General features: G+C 36.1%; 1 protein-coding gene across 1 annotated transcript in view; it reads left to right on the top strand.

The window, feature by feature from the left end:
* The first annotated feature begins 22,443 nt into the window (after positions 1 to 22,443).
* The window catches only part of LOC115449629, a 34,283-nt gene continuing 29,051 nt past the window's right edge, over positions 22,444 to 27,675 (top strand). The window contains exon 1 of the mRNA XM_037442025.1: positions 22,444 to 22,547. Coding sequence (XP_037297922.1) covers positions 22,445 to 22,547 — 103 coding nt within the window. The 5' untranslated portion in view covers position 22,444. The remainder of the gene's footprint in view (positions 22,548 to 27,675) is intronic.

Raw genomic sequence — 27,675 nt, forward strand, 5'->3', positions numbered from 1 at the left:
CCTGTATTATATACTTGCCCACTGCTGAGCACGGGCCTCCTCTACTACTGAGAGGGATTAGGCCTTAGTCCACCACGCTGGCCTAGTGCGGATTGGTAGACTTCACACACCCTCGAAATTCCTATAGAGAACTTCTCAAATGTGCAGGTTTCCTCACGATGTTTTCCTTCACCGTTAAAGCCAGCGATAATTCACAAAGAATACACACATATTTTTTTAGAAAAATCAGAGGTGTGTGCCCTTGGGATTTGAACCTGCAGACATTCGTCTCGGCAGTCCGTTCCACAACCAACTAGGTTATCGCCGCTTACTTATTAAAAGAAATAACATAATTATGTATAGACTATTGCGCACTACTCCCTCTTGATACGAGCTTTTTAAAAACCAATAAATCACAACACAAAAATACCATATTTTATACTCATATGTCAGTTATTTGAACCGGTTCATAAATAATGCGGCTTATCGCACTGAGAGATGAAACTAGTCTCTGGGTAGTATGTGGGATTTAGTTTAAAGGAAAGACTATTTTAGATTTGTAATTTGTGTAACATGTTGGAATATAAAAAGTTCTGGAATGAAGACTTCCATCCACAGCCTAGCTTGCTTTTCCTTGTCTTCATTAGGGGCTGCCTTAGTAGTTGATGCAAATCGGTTCCACCATGTCCGTCTAGATTTGTCTGGAACAGGTTATTTTTGGCTATTAATATTATTTTATATAAACACGGTCAAGCGACTCTTCTGTTTGGTGATAGTGAGTAGAATCGTCTAGAGTATCGATTGACGAGAGATGTTTAACCCTCGGCAGTCGCCACAATTATGCCGGCCTGTTAGAACCAGATATACACAGGCTGATTCCGAAACGCATTTACGTGGGCGACTATGGCGGGCTTTGACACCTTGAGTGCAGTTTATCTGTACGGATACAGATTTCTTTGCACCGGCATCAATCAAGGACATCTCGTGGGTGACATTGACAGCTAACGGATTGAGTTGAAATTCACACTTTATTTCGTCCTAAGATACAAACGCTGTCACCTATCGCTTAGATTTTAGAATATATCCTCAGGGAGCCTCCGTGCTCGTTATGTCGGCATTGTCGATCTGTCGGCGTAACTCATTGTCTGATTATGGACCTTGTTTCGTGTACCCTGGGTTTATTTTGTATCACAATGTCGAGTTACTTTTTTCATGTAATTGGCTGGAAGTAAAGTCGAAGAAAATGCGTTTTACTATATTACTTATAATGTAGAGAAGGGTTGGTAAAGTTTATTATTAATTTCGAATGTGTACTGAATATCTTGTTAAAAAAAATAACTATCTTATGTTTAGGTGATTGAACTCTGTTCAGTTGTTTTTGTCGCTGTTGTTGTGTACGTAAATTGTAATTAAAGCGTCGAATTCGCAGAAAAAATAACAATTTGCCAACTCATTTTAATCTACATATAAAAAAATGAATCGCTATTTCCCTTAGTCACGCAATCACGCGTGAACGGCTGGACCGATTTCACTATTTTTTTGTTGTGTTTGTTATTGTCAGGAAGGTTTTTATGAAAGAAAGAATTCAAAAAATTTGAAAATTTAGGAAAACTTAACGAAAATATTAATTTTATATAACTGTCAATTGTTTGAAATAACTGTCAGCGTTTGATAGAATGTGCGCTGCAAACTCATAGTTAAGACGGGACAACGTCTGTCGGGTCAGCTAGTCAGAAATACAAGTCGATATAAATATTCTAATTCTGTATAATAATAATATCAGTCCTTGATTATATATTGTCTCACTGTTGGGTACGGGCCTCCTCAACTACTGAGAGGGGTTAGTCCTTAGTCCACCACGTTGGCCTAGTTCGGATTGGTAGAAATCAATGCAATAGGCCAGTATGTGTCTACACACACATCCTCAAAAGTCCTATTGAGAACTTCTCGGGTATACAAGTTCCCCAAGATGTTTTCCTTCACCGTAAGCAAGCAATAATACATAAAGAATACGCACATAATTTTAGAAAAGTCAGACGTGTGCTCTTGGGATTTGAACCTGCGGACATTCGTCTCGGTAGTCCGTTCCACACCCAACTAGGCTATTGCCGATCTTAATCCACGTTCTAGAAAATATAAACGGCAATAAAAACTCAGCTGGGTTAAACCTATTAAAACTCATTAGGCGCTATTTCTAATCTTTATTAAGAAGCCAAAACAATAAAATGTAAGCATTTTATCGCAACTCAATTTTCCGTACAATGTTCTTTAATCCTGTTTTACCATGATTTATTGGGTAATTCGGGTAAACTGGGAAATTTATTTCTCACACAAATTGATAAAATATTACAGTAAATAAATAAGATAAAAAGTACTTTCAACTCGATAGTAGGTCGATCTGGAAGTGTTGATGAGACACTACAGCAATGTCTATTCCTGCCACCAAGCATCATGTGCTGTGGGTATGAGGAAACGGTTCAGCGTCTTTTTAAAATCTAAACGGAGAAGTATGTAAGCGTCGCGCCGTACGATTTTATTATTGCAATTCGTGTTAGGATTAAAAATGCTATTTCAGCGACGCAGTCTTTAAAACTGCGTTGATACTTATACGTTTTCACCATAAACGTAAAACAAGCTCTTTTTTTATTGCTTTGAATGACGAGACGAGCTTGCCGTTCGCATCATGGTAAGCGATACGACCGCCCATAAACAGTAGAAACACCATCCAACACCTTGAATTACAAAGTATTGTTTGGTATTCCAATGCGCTCGCCATACTGAGACATGAGATGTTGAGTCTTATGTCCAGTAGTTACACTGGCTATAATGCCTTCAAACTGGAACACAACAGTGACTACACACTGTTGCTTGGCGCCAGAAATAGGCATTGCGGTGGTACCTACCCAGACGGATTCTCACATATGAGAGATCTACCAAAAAATTTATTATACCACTGCAGAGCTTATCCAATTATATTTTCGAGTAAGTTGACGTGTTTTATCAGTTAAATAGTGCGGAAAATGTGTACTCCCTTTTATTTGTCACTTCCGCACAATTTGGGACGTCGGGCGAGATAGCCACGGCTACTGGGTACCAGGAAACGCTTTTAGTCAAACCGGTTGCGATGTACCGTTGGCAACAAAAGCTGCACAATTAAAACGCTTAAATTAACATTTGTAAGTTAAATTTATCAATCTTTTATAATTTATAATAAGGTAAGTCAAGGTAATTTCAGTGACGAAAAAAATGCTATAATGTAGAGAAATGTATATAGGATATTTGTGTTGAATTAGTTCAGCTATTTTTATAGCTGACTGTACTAAGCGCGTTGATAACTAAGTTCACCCATGATATTTAAAAAAATGGTTGCGTTTGTTGCGCCTACGCTAAAATATTTGGAAATTGAGTAAATATATTTATAATTTAAAAACTTAAACTTAGGTGGAAGCTATTAGATTTTAACAAAATAAAAAAAAGGTTCTGAATTTGATTTGTGTTTGTATTTTTTAACGTATTTTTACTGATTGCTTTCACTTTACCTTTGTATAAAACGTAACCACTTAGACAAAAATCAAACCAAACTAATTACGATAAACAAAAAACAATGATATTTTTAAACATCATTTAGAAATATCATTATTTCCCCCCTTACACAGGAGCGAGACAAGTTTTCTTTCAGCTTTAGATTATTCTGTTTGAGGCGCCTCCCCTGGGTTCCTTCGTCTCCCAAAGCACTGCAGTACTGTAAGTCGAGACCGGTGAGGCTAGCGCTGTGATGCAGCGTGGTACCACGACGGCTCGACACAGCACAGAAGCTGGCCCGCCGCTCCGCCGAGACCGGGGCCACCACTCGTCACGACAACAACATCCCTACGACGGGCAATCGCTGAAGCGTCACGGACGCCGAACTTTTTACCCTAGAGGAGTAAATAGGGTTGTTATATTAAATTGCGTGGAGGCGTCCGGAACCAACAGGATCACGAGTCACGGGCGGTCCGCGACAAGGGGTCAGTAGCTGAAGAAAACCCAGAGGAGAACAATACGCTAACTGCGCGGTCTCTATATATGTTACGCGCGAGAAAAATGTCAATAGCGCGATGCAGGGTTTTGCGTTATAACTCGGCTCCTTTATGCTTAGAGCTTTGGTTTTGTTAATGTATCGTAAATATAACAATGTAGAAATAGTATGAGTTAATTCAATTTTGATTTTTTTTTTATAAAATTGGTGTATTTTCAATATTTATGTTTTCTGTAGAAACGCCATTTGATTGGTTGTTTTATTCACGTGACGCAATCGAGTGGTCAATGCTAGCGGCCCTGGATGCGCGCCGCGGCGGGGAAGTCCCGACTGTGCTCGTACGTATGACACAATCTCTCCACGTCACGTGATACTGGTTGCCGACGCGACGAGTTTAGTTTTAAATTTTTAATGTCCACGTAAAACACACATCATGAGTATTTAAAACAGTTACGCACCTTTTTTTATATACTTTTGAAGAATATATCAAAGAAAATCGTAAAATAATGTTAAGAAAGTCTTGGAAAAGCAACTTTTATAACACTGCCAAATTTGTCATAAGAACAATATTACTTCTGTCTAAAAACACTTCATGGTACGCTATTGAATGAATGATATACGATGACGTCACACAAAACTGCTCGATAAAACATCATAGTTTTAAGCTCGTCATGATACGAAATTTCTAAGTAACGTTATAATAAGACTGTAATAAGAGATGGTGGTAAGACCCCAGTCATCATGTCCCAAAGAAATCTTAATAAAAAAGGTATCATTTAACTTAGCCGGGTAATTCTTTACTCAGTTGGGAATTAATGTGTGGAAAATAAAAAAAAAAAATCGACGAACCTAAGTTGCGCGCTATTGCCAACATAAGTTGAGATGCGTCATTTCAAAATATAGTAGCAGACACAACTAAACGTCTTATCGAAGATTCAACCCATGATATGTAAAAGACCTACGGGCTTAGCACCACATCGCATTCATTCAAGTCGGACAATAGTTTCCCGACCAGGAAAACGTACTTAGGACTTCACGGTCCACCGCCATAAGCCCGTTGAGCCCATTTATCTAAATATTTAATACAAATAAGCAAAACAACCGACCACGATTTCATTACTATCAAAGCTCTACAATACTAAGGGGATATTTAAGGATTATTCCAAATTATTGTAATGTTACCAAATACAGGCAAAGTTGGCACGTTTATTACGGGTCGCTGGTTTCGGGCTAGCTCAGACAAACAACTGATATTGGCTTAACTTTTTGTATTAAAATGTGAGCTTTGATTAAAACTACAATCGTAAACTGAGCGCCAAACGATAATAGTCCTTCGTACAATGGTTACAATTCTAAAGTACTGATAAGCGGGAAATTAGTTAAATAATAAATTAAAGCGAAAGAACGGGTGGTTAAGATAAGGTCAAGTGTTCGATTTTTTTTATTGGTACCGTGAACTTTATTGTAAATTATAATGATTTAAATATTTCAACCAAATGAAATCCTAAACCGTAACGGTTTTCTGTCAATTGAGGACATTCAAATTCACAAAAAACCGGGACAGGTATATATATATCGACGGTTAAAAGGTTTAAGCGACATTTTCTTCGAATAATCCTAACTGGGTTAAAAAAACAGAAAAACGTGCTGATTTTAAATATGTATGAAACCTAATGTAAAAATGTCGTTTAAGTCAATTAGCCTTTCCACCGTCGATATATACTTATATATCGATATTATATCAACCATGGCAGCCCTAAACTAAAATAGAACTGATATGCGGTTTAGTTTTTTAATTCGATAGCTTTGTCGCGTTTATCACGATTAATGAGTTCACAGCGAGGAGCTGTGTCAAGGACAAGTTAGGAGGCAAGTCCATTAATTATTGAAAAAAAAAACTTTATAGAAATAACTATCCATTAATTATGTTGTATTTTTCGTACAATGCCCAAGTCATGGGGCATTGTTGGATGGCAGACTGGCTGGCATTGGCGATCGTAATTTGGCACAAAAGCCTTACATAAGCATCCTCTTTTTCAAAAGCTTGTGCTACACATTAAGAGTTCAAAAAATAGTTTTGATAATATTTTTCACTCGTTTAAGTTTGATAATGAAGCGTTGCGACATTTAATTCATAGTTATGAATGGCTCCGATCGAAGTGATGGTAATGGGACGCGAAATTTAGCTTCATTACCAGAGGTTCTTATTTATTATTCGTAAACATTAATTTAATGTTTATATAAAAAAAAAAATTTACTACATTGGTATTTTTTTAAACTCTATTATTGATACAGAATTTAAAATTTTCGGTTCGAAAACGACTATAAAATCATGGCATATAAGTGAACGAGTAAAAAAAGCTAACCCATCAGTACACTAAGTCCCAAAACCAACTTTAATAAAATTTGCCAGCACATAAACCAAAATCGGTACCAGTAACCTACATCTGAAGATTTATATAACACGTATCGCATTTTATTTAACCTCTACGAGGCGTGCGGGACATTCGAGCTGTGAAACCCATTACCCTAAGCCCGCTCGTAAAAATTGCATCTTCAATTCCAGACTAAATATAAAAACAAAAATAAAATCTAGTATAAGTGTTGATAGCACTAATTTCGACGGGATCATAAATGTAAATCGCAGTTGGGTCATAACTAGTGTTGCCAGGTCCGATTTGTTTAAAATTGGGGCAAAAGGCAAAATAAATCGGGATATAGTGATGTAGATCGGGACACAAAAAAAAATCGTGCAAATGCATGCTAAAGTTGGTTTTATTTAAATTTCTGCTTTAACATCGAGCACAGATCGCGGTACAGTCGCGTCTCTAAGCGACAGAACATCGCAAAACCTACAAAGCTAGTAATATGATGCGTATTTTATTTTTTTATAGCAATTTTTAATAAATTTATTGATTTATCGGGATATTTAGTGTCACTTCCATAGAACTGAAAATCAGGACATCCTGCTCAAATCGGGACACCTGGCAACACTAGTCATAACTGGCCGGCTGGAGTCGCGCCAATCTGATAAGCGATTTACACTAGCGACATGTTGGGTCATTTTGACCCGCGGCCCTGATACGTCGCTTGGCATTACGTTTAAATAGCGCTTTTTTAATGAAATTGCATGTATTGGAAAGGTTTAAACGAATCGTAATTAATGTAAGTCGCGTTGCAGTTTGTAGGTCATAGTTGGCTGTTTGGAGCAACTCTGATCAGATAAGTGAAACGTAATGTATGCAGTGATGTGTTGGGTCATTTTAGACCGCAGTGTCATGATACAATAATAAGTCTGTTCTCGGGTACAATCCAGTTTCTGATAGAATCATAACTCTAAAGCTAAACTGCAAACCGTGCAATCTTCACATCGTCCAAATCTACGCACCGACGGCACAAGCGGCAGAAGAAGACATAGAGACCTTCTATGGATTGTTAGGCGAAACTCTGGACAAAATTCCAATTCGAGAAATCTCCCTCATCCTTGGAGATTTCAATGCTAAGGTTGGAAATACTGCAGCTGATGATCACATCCGTCAGCACGTGGGTAAACATGGTCTTGGCGAGAGAAATGAGAGGGGTGGGCGGCTAATAAGCTTTTGTGTAGAGAGAAATCTGAACATACTTAACACTAACTTTCAGCACCACCCAAGAAGGCTCTACACATGGAAGTCTCCAGGTGACCGATATCGCAACCAAATTGACTACATGTTGGTTAGCTATCGCTGGAAGTCTTCAGTCAACAACAGCAAGACATTTCCTGGAGCGGAATGCGGCTCGGACCACAATTTACTTGTCACGGAGTTCGCCCTTCGCATGAAGACACGCAGAGTTTCACAAGTGAAGCCAGTACATCTCAAGATCTCAGAGCAAAAAACATTTCAGGATTCCATTAAGATAAAACTAAATGGTCAACCTTTCTCGTTGCAGGATGACGCAAATGCGCAATGGACACAACTCAAGGGTCACATTAACACAGCCTTGAATGAAGAAGCGAGGGCAGTTAAAAAACAGCATAACAAGAAAAAAGGCTACATCTCTGAACCTACCTGGGACCTCATCCAACAGAGAAAAGACCTGAAAATGAAAGGACTGCAGAATCCCGAACGCGCCCACACGTACTCAATCCTCTGCAAAACTATTGATGCACGATGCCGATCAGACAAAAATAACTACATAATGGGCATCTGCGGAGAGATTGAAGAGCATGCGAAGAGATGTCAAACTGCAGACCTGTTTAAGAAAGTCCGTCTGCTAGGAAAACAATTCAAGCCAAAAACTTGGGTCATAGAAGATGGTGATGGCCAAGTCCTGCACGAGCTAGAAAAAATAGCTGAGCAATGGAGGGGTTACTGTGAACTGCTGTAAAAGAATCCCATACGCTCCTCTGAAATCCCTGGCAGGCGGATTGGAATTCGTTAGACCTAGAACCGGACATCCTTCGCACTGAGGTCATAGCTGCGCTGAAATTGCTAAAGCCGAAGAAAGCACCTGGACTTGACAGAATAACTGCTGATGTCCTTCAATCAATGGGTGACAAAGGAGTTGATGCACTGCATATGATATGCAACACCATCTGGCGTACCGGCATATGGCCCGAAGACTGGACTCAATCTGCCGTAATCCCTTTGCACAAGAAAAGTTCTACAAAAAAGTGCGACAACTACAGGACTCTTTCTTTAATATCGCATTCCAGCAAAGTCTTGCTCCACATCCTAAACTGTCGCATAAGACACTATCTGGACTGGCAGATCCCGGAGGAACAAGCAGGATTCGTAAAAGGCAGAGGCACTCGCGAGCATATATTAAGCGTCAGACAGCTAATCGAGAAAGCGTACGAGTTCAACACCCCCGTTATCATATGTTTTGTAGACTATAGTAAGGCGTTTGACTGTGTAAGCTGGTCGAAATTGTGGTGTGTTTTGGAGGAGCTGGGCATACCTCCACATTTGGTCGCACTCCTTGAAGCCTTGTATCGCAAAAGCCACGGAGTAGCAAAGGTTGACACTAAACCCTTTGAATTCCAAAAAGGAGTGAGACAAGGCTGCATACTGTCCCCCATTCTGTTTAATGCATACGGGGAGCATATAATCAGGCAAACTATAGACGGCTGGGAAGGAGGAGTCAGCGTGGGTGGAGTAAAGATCACGAACCTACGATACGCTGATGACACCACTCTACTTGCCACCTCAGAGGCCGAAATGTCATTGCTGCTGGACCGAATGGAACATATAAGTGGAGAACTAGGCTTACAAATAAACAGGAACAAGACCAAATTGATGGTGGTTGATCGGACACAGAAACTGCAGCTCACCGGGGCGCTAAATATTGAAAAAGTGGACCAATTTATTTACTTGGGCTCCAGTATATCTAACACCGGTACTTGTGAGTCGGAAATCCGACGCAGAATTGGAATGGCAAAAGGCGCTATGGGCCAACTAAAGGGAATATGGAAAGACAGAAACATCCGAAATAAGACCAAACAACAACTGGTTCGAACATTAGTATTCTCCATATTTCTACGGAGCCGAAACATGGACGCTCAGAGCTAATGAACGGAACCGCATTGACGCCTTTGAGATGTGGTGCTGGAGAAGAATGTTACGCATCCCCTGGACAGCCAAACGTACTAATGTGTCGATACTTAAGGAGCTAAGGATTTCAACTAGGCTTTCGACCATCTGCCTGAAACGAGTCCTTGAGTATTTCGGCCATATTGCCCGGAAGAATGGTGACAATCTTGAAAAGATCGTTATTACCGGCAAAGTCCAAGGTAAAAGATCTCAAGGGCGAAATTCGATGCGCTGGTCGGTCCAAATCCGCTCCGCTCTTGACAGCAACATGTATGAAGCAATCCATGTTGCAGAAGACCGGCACCATTGGCGCAGTATAGTCCGGAATAAAATGATCCGTGTAGGGAGTCACGAGCCTCAGCATTGAGGACATCGACGCAAGAAGAAGAAGAAGAAGTCATGATACTCCCATTTGACGGCGTTTTAAAATGCAGAGTTGTTATAACCTAATTTTATTACTAGTTAAGTTAAAAATAACTAAATATTAAATGCGAAAATATTAATTCAAATTTTATCATAGGTACGTAAATATTTTGTAGCGTGCTAACATCGTATTCATATTTTTTACTGCGGTTTCATGATATATTTAAACACAGTAAATATGTAATTATCGTATATTTATTAAAGTTTGTCCCCAAGTACCAATAGTGTCTTATATTTGATTAAACCATTAAATTAAATCCATGTATATACTCACTAATCACCTTTGATCCCCGAAAGCCGAGGCGAAACCGGCACACCCATTTCGGGCATGTATTTCGTCCCATTATGTGATTAAGAGGGCGAGCCTATCGCCAAATTCCAGACTCTAGGTTGCCCTGAGTAGAAAAACCCAATATCAATTACCCCGACCTGGGCATCAAACCTGTACCTCAGAACTGCAGCTGGACCGTTATACAACTATGCTATAGAATCGGTCATATATGTATGAAAAGAATTATGAATGTGGAAGAGGCGAAAATGTGTCAAGATCGTAGCATGTGCCGCTCAATAGTCTCTGCCTACCCTTTTGGGACGAGTGTGAGTCCTTATGGTTGTATGAACATTGTTAGTATAATTACTAAGTATAGTACAGATTATATTATTCAAGATATTTATTTATTTATATGGGAAAAATACAATATTTTGACTCTTATAGTTAAGACATTAAAAAATACATAAATCAATAAAGTTTCCATCTATAGAAAGCTATTATACAGTACAGTAGAGGTTGTTGCTAAAAGTTCCTAATCACTTACAAAAAACAAAAATAAAATAATACTAATATATGCTATCTCTATTCTCTGTAACTCATGTTTTCATGACATTAATACCTTCTGACATTTATTGAGATAGGCGCTGTGTAATGTTCATTGTAGATTATTAGATTGTCTGGACTTAGGTCGTCTGTGTAGCCTTTACTGATAAAATACACTAGTTATGTTAGGGATAATATAATAAAAAAAAATCTAATGTTGGGTTTTTAATATCTATTCTTTATATTTAAAAGCTGTAATACGAAAAATAAGTACTTTAAGCTTATTTCGCTGGTGCTAGGATATATTTTGTATCCGCCCGAATAGCGACCACCGTACACAAGGTGTTAAAACACACCATAGTGTGTCGTAAGTGTCTCGGCCGGGATCAGCCTGTGTATAAGTTCTAACAGGCCGGCATAATTGTGTTACCTGCTGAAGGGTAATCATCTCTCGTCAGTTGACATTTTATACGATCCCACTCCACTTACCATCAGGTGTAGTGGAGTTAGATTGTCGTGGAAGTATAAAAAACTTATCATTTCATAAACCAGGTTAAGGTTTTATAAACATTTGATTAGATATGGTCTACATTTTATGTTCATGAACACATCTTATAGAAATATCGCACCATTCTTATAGTTATATTATAAAGGTACCTGTTTATAATTGTCTTAATGTAATATACGATGTTAACATGATCAATGTAAATAAATATTAAAACAATAAAAATAGTAAGTCCATGACCCATGAATATTTCTTGATAAACCAGTAGTGGCGAAAGGTGTAATTTTCCGAATGGGAATCTGACACAACATAATATAGATATTATGTTGTACAATAATACATATATATTAGAACTACGATATAAGGCGGTATTATATTTATCAAAATCGAATTGAAAAAGCTTTTATTACATATCAAAACGTGGTAGTTTGCGGTTACATTGCATCTTTACGAATAAGAATCAAATGGGATAAGTTTGACCTGCATACTGTAAGTAGTTTTGCTATCGTGAATATTTCCGGGAAACATTTTTTTACGGTCGAATTTGCAGGAAGTGTTTAAGTGCATTTCGTCACAAACATTATAGTTTGGTAACTAGGGAAAAATATACACAAATAACTTTGCTAATTCATATATATTGCAATAGAACTTTTATTATATTAAACATGAAATGCCTTATGAGTAAAAACAAAGGCACATTAAACTTAGTAATTAAATAACATTATAATTTTGTCTTTCATGTATTGTTCCATTTTATGACAGAAGGCAACAGTATGTACCTTTACGGATGGGTTTTAATTTTTTTATTTAGTAGGTTTTAATATAGCAAACTTTTTATTGATAATGGAATCATGCTCTAAATACAGAGACTAACCTGCCCTCACACTCGTCACTACAACTCCTGCAAGCCAGGATCAGCAGTGGCACGCGTTTTATGACACCCAGCTGTGAAGCTTCGCAAGTCCCAAAAATAAAGATACCCCGGGGCCATTCCGTATGCATCGATGAAGGCCTCAGCGAATTTTGGTTGGTATGTCGATGTAGGTCATGTATAGGGGTAGGGACTCAGTCCAATGCTCACTCGGATGATGCTACTCTCCGGATTGTCGACTTTGGGCCGTAAGACGGGTGAAACCAACAGAATCGCTTCACTTACCCCCAAGTGGTCCTCGAAAAACCTCGAAAAAAAAGTCCCAAGAAATGCTAATCTGTCTTTAACCAGCATTGCAATTAATCAAATAGAACAATAGGGAGTTTTAAATATTAAAGATTTTCGGTACAGTTCAACTAATATAAATCTTTACGTAACAAAAAATACTTCACACTCCATATTTCCTCCGCATTTCCCATAAAGATTTATTACTCGCGAATGCTAGTTCCGACAAGCAATTACCATGCATCCGACTGCCTGACCTTAATACCTGAATTCAGAAAGGTGCACTCACAAGAATGCAATTATAGCAGAGCTTGATCGATTGTTGTTCCACTGTTGAACTCGGATTTTAATGGAAAAAGTATTTAAAGCAATAAAAATAGAGTTGAAGTTTCAATAACCAGTTATAGGTTGCTTTTACGGTCGAATGGAACGTGTTCCGGCCGTTTATGTTCGGATTGTATTTTGTTCTAAACGTTTGTATTTTATTTGTTTAATCGCTTGTATATCGATTATTAGTTTTATTCGAGTGTTACGCCATCAAATGTACTTGGTGGACAATGTGTACGAGTCTTTTATTCTCTATCACAACATAGGAACTATGTATAAGTAAAATAACAACCACTTAAAAACAATCTTCGAGAAATTTCCATGACATCGTTTCTTCTATGTATTGTTGATCGAAACATCGTTTACGTAAATTGACTGTAGTACATATATTATTTTACTAAAGTTTGATCTTACGCAGATTTTCCAAGAACAAACTCCTAGAAGAGTGACGTAAAAATACTAATAAAGTTTTACGAGTCTATTAAAACTATCATCTTTTTAATATTCTACATCACTTCAGATAAGTCCGTTAATCCTACAAGTATGTTCAACATTCTTGTACTTACAAGTGTGGGGTTTTTTATATTATTGCTTTGCATGACGAGACGAGCTCGCCGATTACCTTGTAGGTGAAACGTTAACTTGATTTATGTTACCTATTTAATCCTTTAAATCATGTATTTGGGGGGACTTTATGAGTTAGTTTTTGAGTAAATTGCTGGAACTAAATGAGTCATATTTTATTTTAATGAAGGTTTTCATTTTTTTATTTGGGAGTGACATCTGACTTGTATAAATAATTTTGATTTACGTGCGAATTGTTGACAAATAGTGAATTATTCCTTTTATGAAAGATACAGGCTCTATAAATAAATTCTTGAATAACGCAATCCGTGTTTTAGTTCTTGAATCAAATGATTTTAGCAGCAGCCTATTCAGTCAAATTCCCTAGCAGGAATTTATGCATTATCGTATAGTATTCGTATTGAGTAACCGCCATTTTTAAAAACGAACCCAAACGCTTTTTTCAATCTATCTCAAAATTGAGACCAATCAAAACAAAGATTTTATGACATGATTACAAATGGGTAGTTTTGATTGGTTCATCTTCAGAATCGGATCGAAGATTGAGATTGGGATTGTTTATTGAAAACGGCTGTTAGTTAACGTTTATATCTCGATGGTTGTTTGATAATAATGTACGTCAAAAACTAATTCATACAGCCGATTTCCGTACATTAAGTTTATCGTTACCATTACGTAATTTACTATACGAAGTTCACACGCGGAATATTCACGCTGCCGTATTTTAATCCCACATACGCTCACCGGACGCTGTTTATTTCCATACAAAAAATTACTTCGTCGAAACCATTTCGTTAATTATACGATAGCGCGTAAATTCGCGCTCAGGGTAAAGTACATATACAAGAGCGTACATATTTAAGCTCTTATCACATAGGGGTAGACAGAGAGTATTGAGCGGCACGTGGTACGATCTTAACACACCTCTTTCGCTTCTTCCATTTCATAGTTCTCACACATTTTACCCGGTTAAAACTACACCTGCCCATTTCGGAGATAGCTTCTTCATGAAAGTGTCAAGAAGTATTTTTTTTAAATACAGCTATGACGAATTTATATATAGAACATATATAACAATTGAGTTCCAGTTTAAAATCTTGTTTTTTGCGTTTTGTATACATTTTTTTATCGCCAAAAGCGTCTGGTACAAATGGAATTTATAACGCGAGTGGACAGGTCAGTTGTAGCCTCCGGCGCTGGTTCTGAGTTAAACAATAGCATCAAAGGCATCTATGTATCGCAAACATGTCTTTAAAAGCTATGTGTATTAAATTGTTCATTTAGAGCAGCCGTACACACACGCCTTTTATTTATAAAGGGGTAAGCTGCGATGAAACTGTGCACCACATTTCAGTTTATATTCCGTCCCCTGTTATCGGGATAAGCCTATGGTATAAATTCCAGACACCGAGCTGAAACTGAAAAAACAATATCATTTTGCCCGACCCAGGTATCGAACCCGACACCTCAGCACTGCTGTCGTTCTGTAATACAACTACGTGACCGAGGCAGTCGAGCTCAATCTTTTTTTAATACGGGTCACAAAGACGTCTTCGTTATGGTGTTTCGGGCCGCAACATAAATTAATGAACTACTTAAGTGTCTAAAAACGTAATAAAAAAAATTTTCATTATAAAATATTCGCAATTATATGAATCAATCTAAATTTATTTAATTTTACTTATAATATATACAAACAAATTTCCTAAGACTTATATATCGCACAAAATCTCTAATATTTTAATAAATATAAAGCCCAAACGATTATTACAATCACTACAAAGCCCCACCATCCCTAATACAACACTAGGTAGACAGAGAGCTTCCTCATCGGTAAGTTCTTGCAAATAAAATGCAAAAGATATTCGCGACCAGAGATACATTTAATAACCCATTTGAAAACCTCGCCTCATTTCATACATTTCATGAACTTGAATACAAAATGTCAGCTGGAATATTCCGTATTCAGCACAAAACATAAATAAAAACCCCAATTCACATACTGGGAATTTCAAAAGCCATTCAAGCGCTTGTTGAAACCCAAATAGCAGCTTTGAGTCGCGCTCGAAATCTCTGAATTCGTTAGTTGCTAGTTGCAACACGCTTTGTGTGAAATGTGTGTCGAGTGTCGCTGGTGTCACGCCTTTTGTTTAGACATGTAACATTTGAATAGAAATGACGAGAATGGCTTGGATAGGCTTTGGGTGCTTTAGGGGTGCATTGGGGCTTGGTTTTATAGGCATAGACTGGCACGAGCAAGCCTGTGTTTAAATAAAAAGATGGATTGAAAATAGTACAGGAGAACATTTAAATTAAACTAGATTATTTTTAATACGTTTCGAATTTTATACTACCAATCATTAGTACACGAGAATTTTAATGAAAAAATATGAATATGTATTTACAACACTCTTGCACACGAATGTACACGATGAGTCGTGGAATTAAAAGCGCAAATTTATAATGATAAAAACGATATCATGATCGCACTGCTATAGAGAAAGGGGTCAGGTGCGGAAGTGACGTGCGCCAGTGAGTGACGTACCGGAAGCGGCACCATGTTTGTTAAACGTCGAGTTCCTGTCGGCGCGTGCGCAGGCTCACAGACGCCGCGTTAATTTATTACAGCTTTGACAAGTCATTATTATGAATGACCGGAAAATTAATAGGATTTATAGGTAACTGTTTTGCAAAAGCCGAAAAAATAAATGTTAATATGTGTTAAACTACTTGTAATATCTAGTATAGTAATATGAAGTATTTTTATGTCGAAACGGTAAAATTACTACAGACGACTTAGCGTTTAGTAGGTATAGTTAAGTCGAAAATTAAAGTCACATGAATCACATACATCGTCGGTTGCCAAATTTATACCGGTCTTATCGGATGTTCTCTCTTGATGGATTTCGGATGTTACTCGCAGGATCACGCCACGAAGCCAAAATTCGTTGTTTTAATAATATAGTAAATTCCTGTTTATATTTTTTACAGTTGAATGTTTTATTTACCAATATCATGGTACAAAATATAAACACACTTCACGCTTTTATCTTCGAAAGGTAGCTACTTGTGTTTCGTACTATGATATGATAGAGGGCGAGCCTATCGCCATATTGGGCTGATATTGTGCAGAAACACCCAATATCACTGGATGACTTGGAATCTGAACCTGGGACTTCACTGCGCTGCCGTACATGTTAATATAACTACGCTACCGAAGCAGTCAATAATTTATTATATCCAATAACTATAAATATCAATACTGTAGTGGACGGTAAAATTGATGTCATAGGATCATATTAAAATTCAAACTCATCTTTGAGTAGGATCTCAAGTAGACATTTAAGCTATTGATCAGAGATAAACAAGTATAAGCTGTCATTTAAGAGCCTGTTTCCAGCTGAGTCGGCTCTCAACATCCGTCATACTATGACTTAAAATATAATTTGAGCTGATGTTCATGTGCGTATTATGTAGCGGCTATCTTAAGATGCTGATCTTACTTTGACAGTCTCAGCTAATACTGTACTATAGAGCGAAACTAAGTCGCATCTGTTAATATGACCCTTATTTTAAAGTGTTTAACTATCAGTAATTTACAATACCTCTAAATAAACGTTTAAAATCACCCGTCACGTCCAATGGTGCGTAACATTGAATAATTCAGAGCCAGGTGCGTGTCATAGGGTGTGTGAAGATCTTATCTAACATTCAATACGTTATTTGCGTTGATATCTGAAACTATATTGAACGGTTAAAGTGATTTTCCACTTAAAATCTATTGCGGGGTGATGGTTTGAAGGGAGTGTACCACCAGGGTACCCACTTTTCGCATATGTGTTTCGCCGTAATGCGATAGAAGTCAAGCCTATCGCTATATTGGGCACATATTCCATACTTAGGAGTATAAGCTAGCTTATAACCGTAACATCCAATATCACTGGCCAACCCAGGATTTGAACTTGGGACCTAACAGCGGTATCGTATGCATGCAATACGAATTTGGCAAAGGTTCGATTCTGGATGGAATAAAAATTGCATTAATTCCCGAATCAGGAAATGGATTTCATTTGTACGGCGTTTGATACCGTAGCCTTGTTTTTGATGTTAAATAAATATTAAAGCGCAAATTGCCGATAACACTTAATTCTAAACAGTCTATATATTTAGAACATTACATATATTTATGTTTTATGATCATTCATACATAACCTAAGTATATAACTTTATGTTGCAGGTATAAGTCTTTATCTAAACAGTCAAAATATTTATATTTAATGATCATTCATACATAACCTATATAACTTTATTTTGTAGATATGTTTGAAGGCAACAATTATATCGTAGTATCAAATAAACCAAACTACAGCGAGACAGCGATAATTATAGTCTTTGTGTAATTGATGTTTGCTAGATAATTACTAGTATTACCAATACGTAATTATGTTTGTATCGCTCGTAACGGGATGTTAGAAAGACCATTATTCAACGTTTGATCCAATATTGGGCAATACTAAACCAATAATTTTGGCTTGACTATTATTAAGTAGTTTTAGAGTTTGTGATCTTTGTTTCAAATAGAGAACTAAAATGGAACGATTTCTTATGTTTACGCGAATGTAAGACATTGTAATAAAACTTTTTGTCAGACCAACACTTCAATCCTCCTGTAACCATGAAGTCTGCAGTCTTTGAAACATCGGTAGGAAATAATAATATAAAAAAAAACCGCGATAGAAACGTAACATGGAACGATTTCTTATGTTTACGCGAATGTAAGACATTGTAATAAAACTTTTTGTCAGACCAACACTTCAATCCTCCTGTAACCATGAAGTCTGCAGTCTTTGAAACATCCGTAGGAAATAATAATATAAAAACCGCCATAGAAACGTAACACAGGTTTATTTCAACGTCTTAAAAGGCAGATCTAATGGAATGTCAAGTTTCGTAATATCAAGCAATTACACTGGATACATTCTGACTGCCTCGGTGGCGTAGTTGTATTGCATGTCCGGTACAATAGCGCTCTGAGGTCCTGGGTTTGAATCCCGGGTCGGGCAAAGTGATATTTGGGTTTTTCTGCTCAGTATCAGCCCGGAGTCTGGAATTTGTGCCCGATATGGCGATAGGCTCGCCCCCTATCACATCATGGGACGGAACATACTTGGGGAAAAGTGGGTGCCCTAGTTGCGCTTCTCTGCATACCCCTTCGGGGATAAAATGCGTGATGTTATGTATGTACACTTTTACTGTTGCTTGGCAAAAATAGACAATGCAGTGGTACGAACACGTTGCTAAGCAATTACACTGGATATATTTCTACTGCTGCTTGATAGTGAAAGACAATACGAACACGCCAGCATTTGAATTCGAGAGACTGCCTAGTTCAACATCATATGTTTAGATCATCTATGATCTCATTTCCTAATGTATTTATAAACATAAAAATGGAGAGCATATCATTCAGCAATAATTTAATGCAATTTTTACGACTACAGAGAAAACATTCATACTTGTAAAGCATTTAAATGGTTTCTAGAATGTAGAAAACGATAAATCATATCTACTTAAAACTGTTGGTCATTTCCCGCGTTGCATCATGATTGATGCACTGCTTTTAGCGGTTGTGATCAATGGTTTAAGGAAGCGACGGCTTGCTCAGTTCTCATATCAATGTTCAGTTTATATTGATAGTTTTCGAGGTTAATATTTGAGATTGTTCGAAACGTTCTTGGTGAAACTTTGACATTTTGTTGAGGCAGTGATTATGAATCAAATACATTAAATATACACGAATATCACGCTTGTAACCTATTGAGATAGGTAGAGACTATAAACGATCTTGACAGAATTCATTGCTTCGTTAAAGCTTCTTTATTTTTTTTTGTATTTTGTAAGCATTGTAGGGTTATCTCGACTTACTTTTCATTTAAAATTAATCACTTATATTTACGACGTTTGCAAGCTATATTCTGATTTTTGAAACAGATACGCAATACATATTTTTCTTTCGACAATCTACTGTAATCATCACCAAGTTCCCAAAATACGTAACACATCATTCAATTTTCAACACTAAACATATACGAAGTATAATTACATTTATAACAATAATAATATAATAATATCAGCCCTGTATTATATACTTGCCCACTGCTGAGCACGGGCCTCCTCTACTACTGAGAGGGATTAGGCCTTAGTCCACCACGCTGGCCTAGTGCGGATTGGTAGACTACACACACCTTCGAAATTCCTATAGAGAACTTCTCAAATGTGCAGGTTTCCTCACGATGTTTTCCTTCACCGTTAAAGCGAACGATAAATTCACAAGGAATACACACATGATTTTAGAAAAGTCAGAGGTGTGTGCCCTTGGGATTAGAACCTGCGGACATTCGTCTCGGCAGTCCGTTCCACACCCAACTAGGCTATCGCCGCTTTATAACAATATTTGTACATGATATAGCATTTTCCTGAACCTGACGGCGCTGATTTACTTCGTTTTAGGGTGAAAGTGGAAATTAAGTGATGCTATCTCTTGTAATTTATTTGAGTACTTAGTTTAATGCAAAGCGTGATGCTTAGGAAGGCCTTATAAAAAATATTTAATCATTGACTTACTGTTGGGCTATGAGCCACCCTGGCAGTGTTGCACAGAAGAATTAATGTGCTTAGGGAGTGAAAGCAAACTAGAATTTCATTAGTATAACTAGTTATGTAGTACATAAGACTGCACATAGAAGTTAGTAACATCTGGCCTCATTTTACTTTGCTGTAAGAAATAGGCTCTGAGCAGGAAATTAAAATCTAGTCCATAAGAATAATGAACAGTTCTAACTTAATTTTCTAGGTTTCAAGTTAACTACAACTAAGTTGCCTAAAAAAAATTCTAAAAAAGAGCCTAATAATGTTTTAGGCACTTTTTGGTATTATCATCATTCTAATTTCAAAAATTCAAATAATATGCTGCCAGCTTTCATAACATAAAGAGGTTTTGTTCTTGCCTATGCATCCTCAACATTTACTCAAATATGTTTTGCAACTGAATCTCTTATTATAATTATACGCAAGAAAATGAGAAAAACATCAGTAAAATTCCGATTAGCGTTTTTATGGACAAAAATATCCCACGTCTTTGGTCATTATTTCGGATACCTTCATTAAATATTGTCATAGTACTAAGGTAGTATAAAATTACTTAAGAGGTTGACATAAAAATTTAAAGAGATTAGAGATATTTTGTTATTAAATACTTAAAGATAAATAAAAAAGGACACGCTTCAAAGTAAAATAAAAAATCGCGTGAAAATTGTATAAAAGAAAAGAGAAGTTTTTATAAAGCGTCATATCACACCGTAGTGTAATAAAGGACTTACGATTAATTGCTGCGAAGTTCCTTCGAGGAAAGGAAATAAACTCACAATCTCGTCAAGAATTATACCTTTACATTTGTTTCGGCGAATTTGTGACGTAGGTCAAGAGTAATTCTTAACAGAACATGCGCCTATAGTGTTTTAGGGTACCTACATTCATTTATAGTATTGTTGAAAAAGAAATCTTAACACAGCAGAAATACGTGTGAAATTTAGTTTCGTTAAAGTTGTGAAAGAAGTAAATTAATTAGTCACAAAATAAAATTAGTAAGTAATTTTTAATTTTTTCTGACGCATATATTTCAATTTGGACGAAAGCAATCTGGATTAATAATAACCATCATTTTATTTAATGGCCTACAAAATAATTGTGACTGGGTTTTTCCATCTTAAAAAATATTCAGTCGCAGCTCGGAGTCAGGGAGTTGGCGGTGTGATACCCCCGTACCTCGGAAAGCACGTAATGCCGTTAGTACTGCGCCTAATCCCTCTCCGGTCATGACGGATTGCCGTCTCACCGGACTATGAGAGTGAAGTATACTGTACCTGTATACTGCGTACATACTTGTGTACTATAGTATCTCCTGCGTACCTGGCTGATTTCCGTTGCGACTGGCCGCCGCGCCGTGGCCGAAAATTCCGATACGAATATTCATTCAATAGCCTGTAGTGTCATGTTTAGTAATAATTAAATAAAACACAATAAGTTAAACTAGTGTTACTGGATATTGTAACACAGTCCAATAAACGAATAAAAACATTAGAAAATTCCTTTTAATATCAAAGAAATACTTAACATTCTACCATTGCGTGACTCTCTTTAATCGAGTGGCATTCAAGAATAAACAAGGGCTTCATTCAAATTGGAAAATTCTTTTATCTGTTCATTATTTAATCCTATAAACGAAATAGTAAGCGCCTGTTTCACAATATTTAAGTTAATATCGCCCAGTTAATGTATAAGACAGTAAATATAGTACTTTTTTGAATACCATTTATTAGAAGGCATGAGTTTTGTATTTGGTCGTCCTATATTATATTAGACGATTGGGTTTATCGGGATCAGACAGGCAGACTGAGGTAGCGGAGACGCTATTTTAAAATACATTTTTAGAACTTCTTAATAGGAAATGTTGCGTAACTTTAACCGTTTACGCACCGCACGCAACGGAAGCTCTCAAAAGGAATAAATTTTGTCCGTTTTTGCAACATTTTTCATTAATGCTCCGCTTGTATTGGTCATAGCGTGATGTCATACAACCTATATGCCTATAGCCTTCCTCGATAAATGGGCTATCCAACACTAAAAGTATTTTATAATTTCAACCTGCGCGATTAAACACAATCAATATAACGACTTAGGTCCTTAGTATTGTGCAAATTACCAGCGCCGCGCCACTTTGAAGAGTTAATGGTAATGTAGCCAATATTAATAGTTCGCCGAATTTACTCACATACCATGATATAGGACAATATACTTAAATCTTCTAAGATAAATAGATATCTCTTTATTACTCTCACCTTATAAGTAAAATAAAATAAATACACGCACATAACACACACACTAACTGTAGTTCGTGTTACAATAAGCGTTTTTTTTTCAATTCGAATTGTCAGAAGTCAAGGGTCAACTTCACCTAGCTGCATTGTCAACAACACCTTTAAATTTGTAATATTCATTGTTTCAGATGTACGGGTGTGAATCATTGCAACTTCTTGTTATCGGAAGACTACCCTCCTTCGAAGACCTGGGCGACGGGGTCGTCTATTTAAAATACGCTTGTTTTGACGGTAAGCTGTTTCTACAGTTTGTCTTTTATGATACGATTATATGGATATATATGTACTACGTACTAGATTTGGCGTTTACATTCACTGTGTTCAACTGAATTGAACTGCAATTCATTCAAACTGACTTTAGTATGGTCAATATTGACAGCTTGTGGCTGTGTACGGTGTGGCGTTCATGAAATAAGAACTTGAGTCTAAGTGTAAACCTGGATTTGAATAAAAATTATTAGTCAAACAAGTAAAATTATTTTTTTTTCAAGTGAATAAACAGGTTATAATAGTGACGTTTTGGCTGCCATTTTAGTTCAGATTTGAACAAATAGTTTATATGGACGTTCGTGTCTATAGAATATACGTCAATGTACGATAAGGATGTTGTTCTTCGGTGTTGTTACTTGTTTCTACTTTGTTGTCATCTGAATTCTGACATCCTTTTTTTCTATATATCTATGCCAAGAAGTTTATAATGTATCCACCTTACTTGATGTTTGCAAAACTGTCCCAAAGAACAGAGCCAGTTAGGTGAATAAAAAAATATGATATGATAACTATAAAGGTGTTATTATAATTTGAACATTTATTAAAACTAAAGTGTTTTAAGGTTATATAAAGCGGTCATTGGGAAGATTGCCATACAAAAACTGTTCTCATGCGATTTTTACTCAATCTAATTGTTTAATCTAATCTCATCGCTTACTGGTGGTAGGTCTCTCATATGTGAGAGTCCGCCTGGGTAGGTACCACCGCAATGTTTATTTCTGCCACCAAGTAACAGTGTGAAGTCATTGTTGTGTTCCGGTTTGAAGGACATTGTAGCCAGTGTAACTACTGGACGTAAAAAGAATTAACATCGCATATCTCAGGATGGCGAGCGCAGTGAAATACCAAACAATACTTTGTAATTCAAGGTGTTGGATGGTGTTTCTACTGTTTATGGGAGGTCGTATCGCTTACCATCAGGCGAAAGGCAAGCTTGTCTCGTCATTAAAAAGAAAAAAAAACCTACCTTAAAATAGCAAAACACCAATGTAAATAATTCATATCTTTTCCATATCCTGATTTGCACGTTTTTAATGGGCATATTAACATATTTTCTGTAATTTTGTTATTTTTGTATTAATATTTAAGGACTTTGTACCATCTTGTCACACGAACATTTCAAATAAGACGACTTATTACCAATTGGTAAGAACTTTTGGCGCTCAAATTTCGTCCTGATGCCCGGTTTATATGTAATTATACTTTTTAATGTCTTTGATTAAAACAGTACGATTACGTGCAATAATACGACTGCTCAGATTTTGATCTTTATGTATTTTTTTTTATTTAATAAGGTACACCAAGAGCATACATATCCTTAAATCTAAAAAAACATTGCGTGTTGACAATTGACTGATATGCATGTCACTTATAGGTATACACAACATTTACAAAGTAAATCGACGGTCCCTACGTATAGTATAGAATCTGCAAAATTGAATTTTGCAGATTCAATTCCTTATTAAAATGAACTGCATTTATTTAAGACAATAAGGATCGAAGTGCTTATCGCCATGGTAATTAATACTAAACAAGCGATGTTTATTCCACTGCATTTTGCAGATGCAATACTTTACGTAGGGGCCGTCGGAATATAATGTGACTAACAATGTTAAACGAAAGTCCAGTAAACTAGGCTTAAAATCAAGTTGAATATCGATACCACTTATTAATACATCATACCACATGTCATAAATTATGGCTTCTGATGGTAATTTTACCAATCATCAATATCAATAGTTTGGTTTAAAACTGGAAAATTTATTATGACAATGTTATTATGAATAACAATAAAATCACAAATTTACAACCTCTGATAGATTTATAATAGCGTAGAAGTGTATTATATCTATAATGTAAAATGTTATAAAAACGACATTGATTTATTTAAGCTATGAACTTCGAAATTCAAAACTTCGTAATTAATTAACTAAATTAATTATGCAAAATCGATATTGCAATAACAAAATATTCAATTAAATCGATTACAATAATTTAATTAATTTTAAGGCCATTTATGACCCGTTCCCCAGTTATGGACACCGCAGTTAGAAGGCGTGAAATCGATTTAGCTATCGCCTCATGCCGCAGATGCGTCTCTTATATGCCCATCAATTTACAACGCCATATGTCGTACATTGCAGTCCCAAAAAAAGTTTCGCGAACATGCCGAAATTTATATTATTGTAGAAAATAAATTTATTAAATAATAAGACTACTAAATGGCAGATTTGATGTGTTTGATACAGTGATAGGTCTGTGCTGGTGTCAATTTAGTTTCAGGGTTGATATCTATTATTGTTTAGCTAATTGGTACAAATGTATTGATCCTTGAGAGTTTTGGAGGGATTCATCTTTTATGTTTTCCTATCCAAAAATGCAAGCTAAAATTAACTTTATGAATATAATAATTAAAACATAAATAACTTGCTGTTCGCCTTCAAATATTCAAATAATAAAAAATAACCAAAATGATATAATGCAACCAAAAATATTAATTAAATTGAATGGCTATGATTTAATTGTCGTCAAAGCCCGCAATTTCATCTTGAACCCAACAGATGTCTAACAAGATGCAATTAATAATAATTCACACGGTCTCTAATGGGACAACAATTTACTTTTAATTCTCTTCACAGCTCGAATTAGAACTTAGTAAATTCTATTTCCTCCATCTTAACCCGGAGTGACAGCCGTTTACACGAACAATGTCGCAGATAATCTTCAAGTTATGTAAATTTTTAAATTTTCTGATTTGACTCAACGGAGCTTTGTTCGGTATTATTGTTTCTTTTTTGTATGGTAATGGGCTGACTTACTGGTTAACGCCATTCATAAACATCAATTGTTTTTTACAGTTTGAATTAAATATAAAAAATTTCACAAGGCACCTTGATATATTTTGATTTAAGAAAGGAAGTAAAATGTACATATTAGAATTATTAACATTTATTTTAGTGTAGGCCTTTGTCGCAGATTAGTCGTTGCGAAATATCTTTCTCTTAATATAAATTTTATCATGTATATTTTGGATGTCAAAAGTACCTTATATGTTAATCAAAAACATGTTTCTCAGTGTGCCAAATTTTGTTCATATTCATTCAGAAATTCATACGTTTATTTCTAAAAAAACATCCAAACATATTTCCAAACTTTCTCTTTGATACTGAGGAATCCACTATAAATATATCAAAAATTCACGCGTCAAATAGACTTTTCATCAAACAACTGAACCCATAAAACTCCGACGACGCAAATAAATTGTAACAGCGTTGCGATTCCCTTTTGGGAATAACACGTGCCCCTGTCCTATTGTATACAATCACCAATTTACGAAGACCTTTCACTCTCTTTTTAATACCTATAGTTAATAATGCTGTCTACCAGCGCCGGGGGCGAGGGAGTTCAAACAACACTGGCGCACATGTTTACCGTACCATTGACACGGTCACCCCGAAATGTGAATTTTCCACAAAGTTGGGAGCAGTTAATGGAGTCTGGCAACAAACATTTTGGTCACGTGCGTTTGTGGGATTTTAGGGAATTTAAAATTTACGACGCATTTGTAAATAACGGGTAGTTACGGTTACAAAGCAGCGATCTATTGTCTGAATTTGAAGATTTATAAATACAATACGAAGTTAGACTTTTGAATAGAAGCGATAATGTGTATGGCCTATGTTTGGGGCTGGGAAGTAGAGTTGCTTTTTCTCGCAGTGTGTTTTAACTATTCCAATCTGCATGTAACACGAGTTGCAATTAACTAAAAATGTTCTAAAAAACAATATTAGTAAATAAAGAACATTTTAGTAAATAGATAAATAAATCTGGCAATCACACTCATTGATTCGCATAATTTATGTTTCTATTTTACTATCTCATTGTGGGTAATTTATCATTTATATAAATACGTAATGGCTTCCGATATATTGATATCATACTAACGTAATGAACCCATTTTTATTGTAGCTAATATCTCGAGGGAGGCTATAATAGGTCCATTTATTATGGAATACAATATTATAACGGTTGAAGAAATACCACAGAAATAACTTCGTTTATTGTTTAACAAAAATCAAATATTTTTTTAGATCCGCCATTTTCTTAATGTTCTTTGGTATGATTGGAAATTAGTAACATTTATATTCAATTATTTTTAAATTAAGAATTTTGTTGAAGTTCGATTTTTGAAACAAAATCATTAATATCAACAACAAACTTAATTTCGCGAGCATAATACTTGCAATGTGCTTTGCTTGTGACTATTTTTTCTAATTTTATATCAGCCCCAACTTTATGTTTATCGCAAAAAAACTTATTGTTAGTAAGGCGTGCGTTACACGATCGATTGGTGATTGGCATTACAATGGCGCCATAAATCACCCTTGTTATTTTATTTTACGCGTTTCGGTCCGTTGCAAATAATAAATGCTAAAGTTTTTGGCTTGTTCCGACAATTTTATTGCATGTTTTATATCATTTGTGTGTTTTACTGTCTACAATTGAGTTTATATTCACGGTTCCCAGCTATTCATGAAATAGAGATTAGATTTTGTAGAATTGGGTTTCACTTTCTATCTCATTATAAGCAAAACAATATAATACCTAATACTTTTTGAAATTTGTAAACTACATGAACCATGATATACCATGTAGATAGAGAAGATTCCAGATGTATTGAAATTGGGATGAATAAAGACTACTTTTGCACATGTTAGTTTATATTAAGCTAGATCGTATAAGCCAAGTTAAAATCGTTTCCCAAGTCCCTTTAGTTCTTCCAGATAACATCTGGAAAGGATTTTCCGAATTCAATGAGGGCTTGTTGTTCACGTTTACGTTCGGAATTGGACTGGCAACTTTTGGATTTGGCACACGTTATGTTATCCAGATTGCCAGATAGTTTCGTCTGGCAATTTTGATGCGAATGCCTTAGACCTTTCTGAATTTAACAAATTACAATTTTTTTAAAGCTTCGTCTGTTAAGAATTTTGGGTTCCTTGTTGTATTATTTTGATAACGGAATTGAAATAATGGAAACTCGTTATTATATTATAATACATTTACGGTTATTGCAACGATATAGAGG

The sequence above is a fragment of the Manduca sexta genome, chromosome 23, assembly GCF_014839805.1.
Source record: "Manduca sexta isolate Smith_Timp_Sample1 chromosome 23, JHU_Msex_v1.0, whole genome shotgun sequence".
In the NCBI taxonomy this organism is placed as follows: domain Eukaryota; kingdom Metazoa; phylum Arthropoda; class Insecta; order Lepidoptera; family Sphingidae; genus Manduca; species Manduca sexta.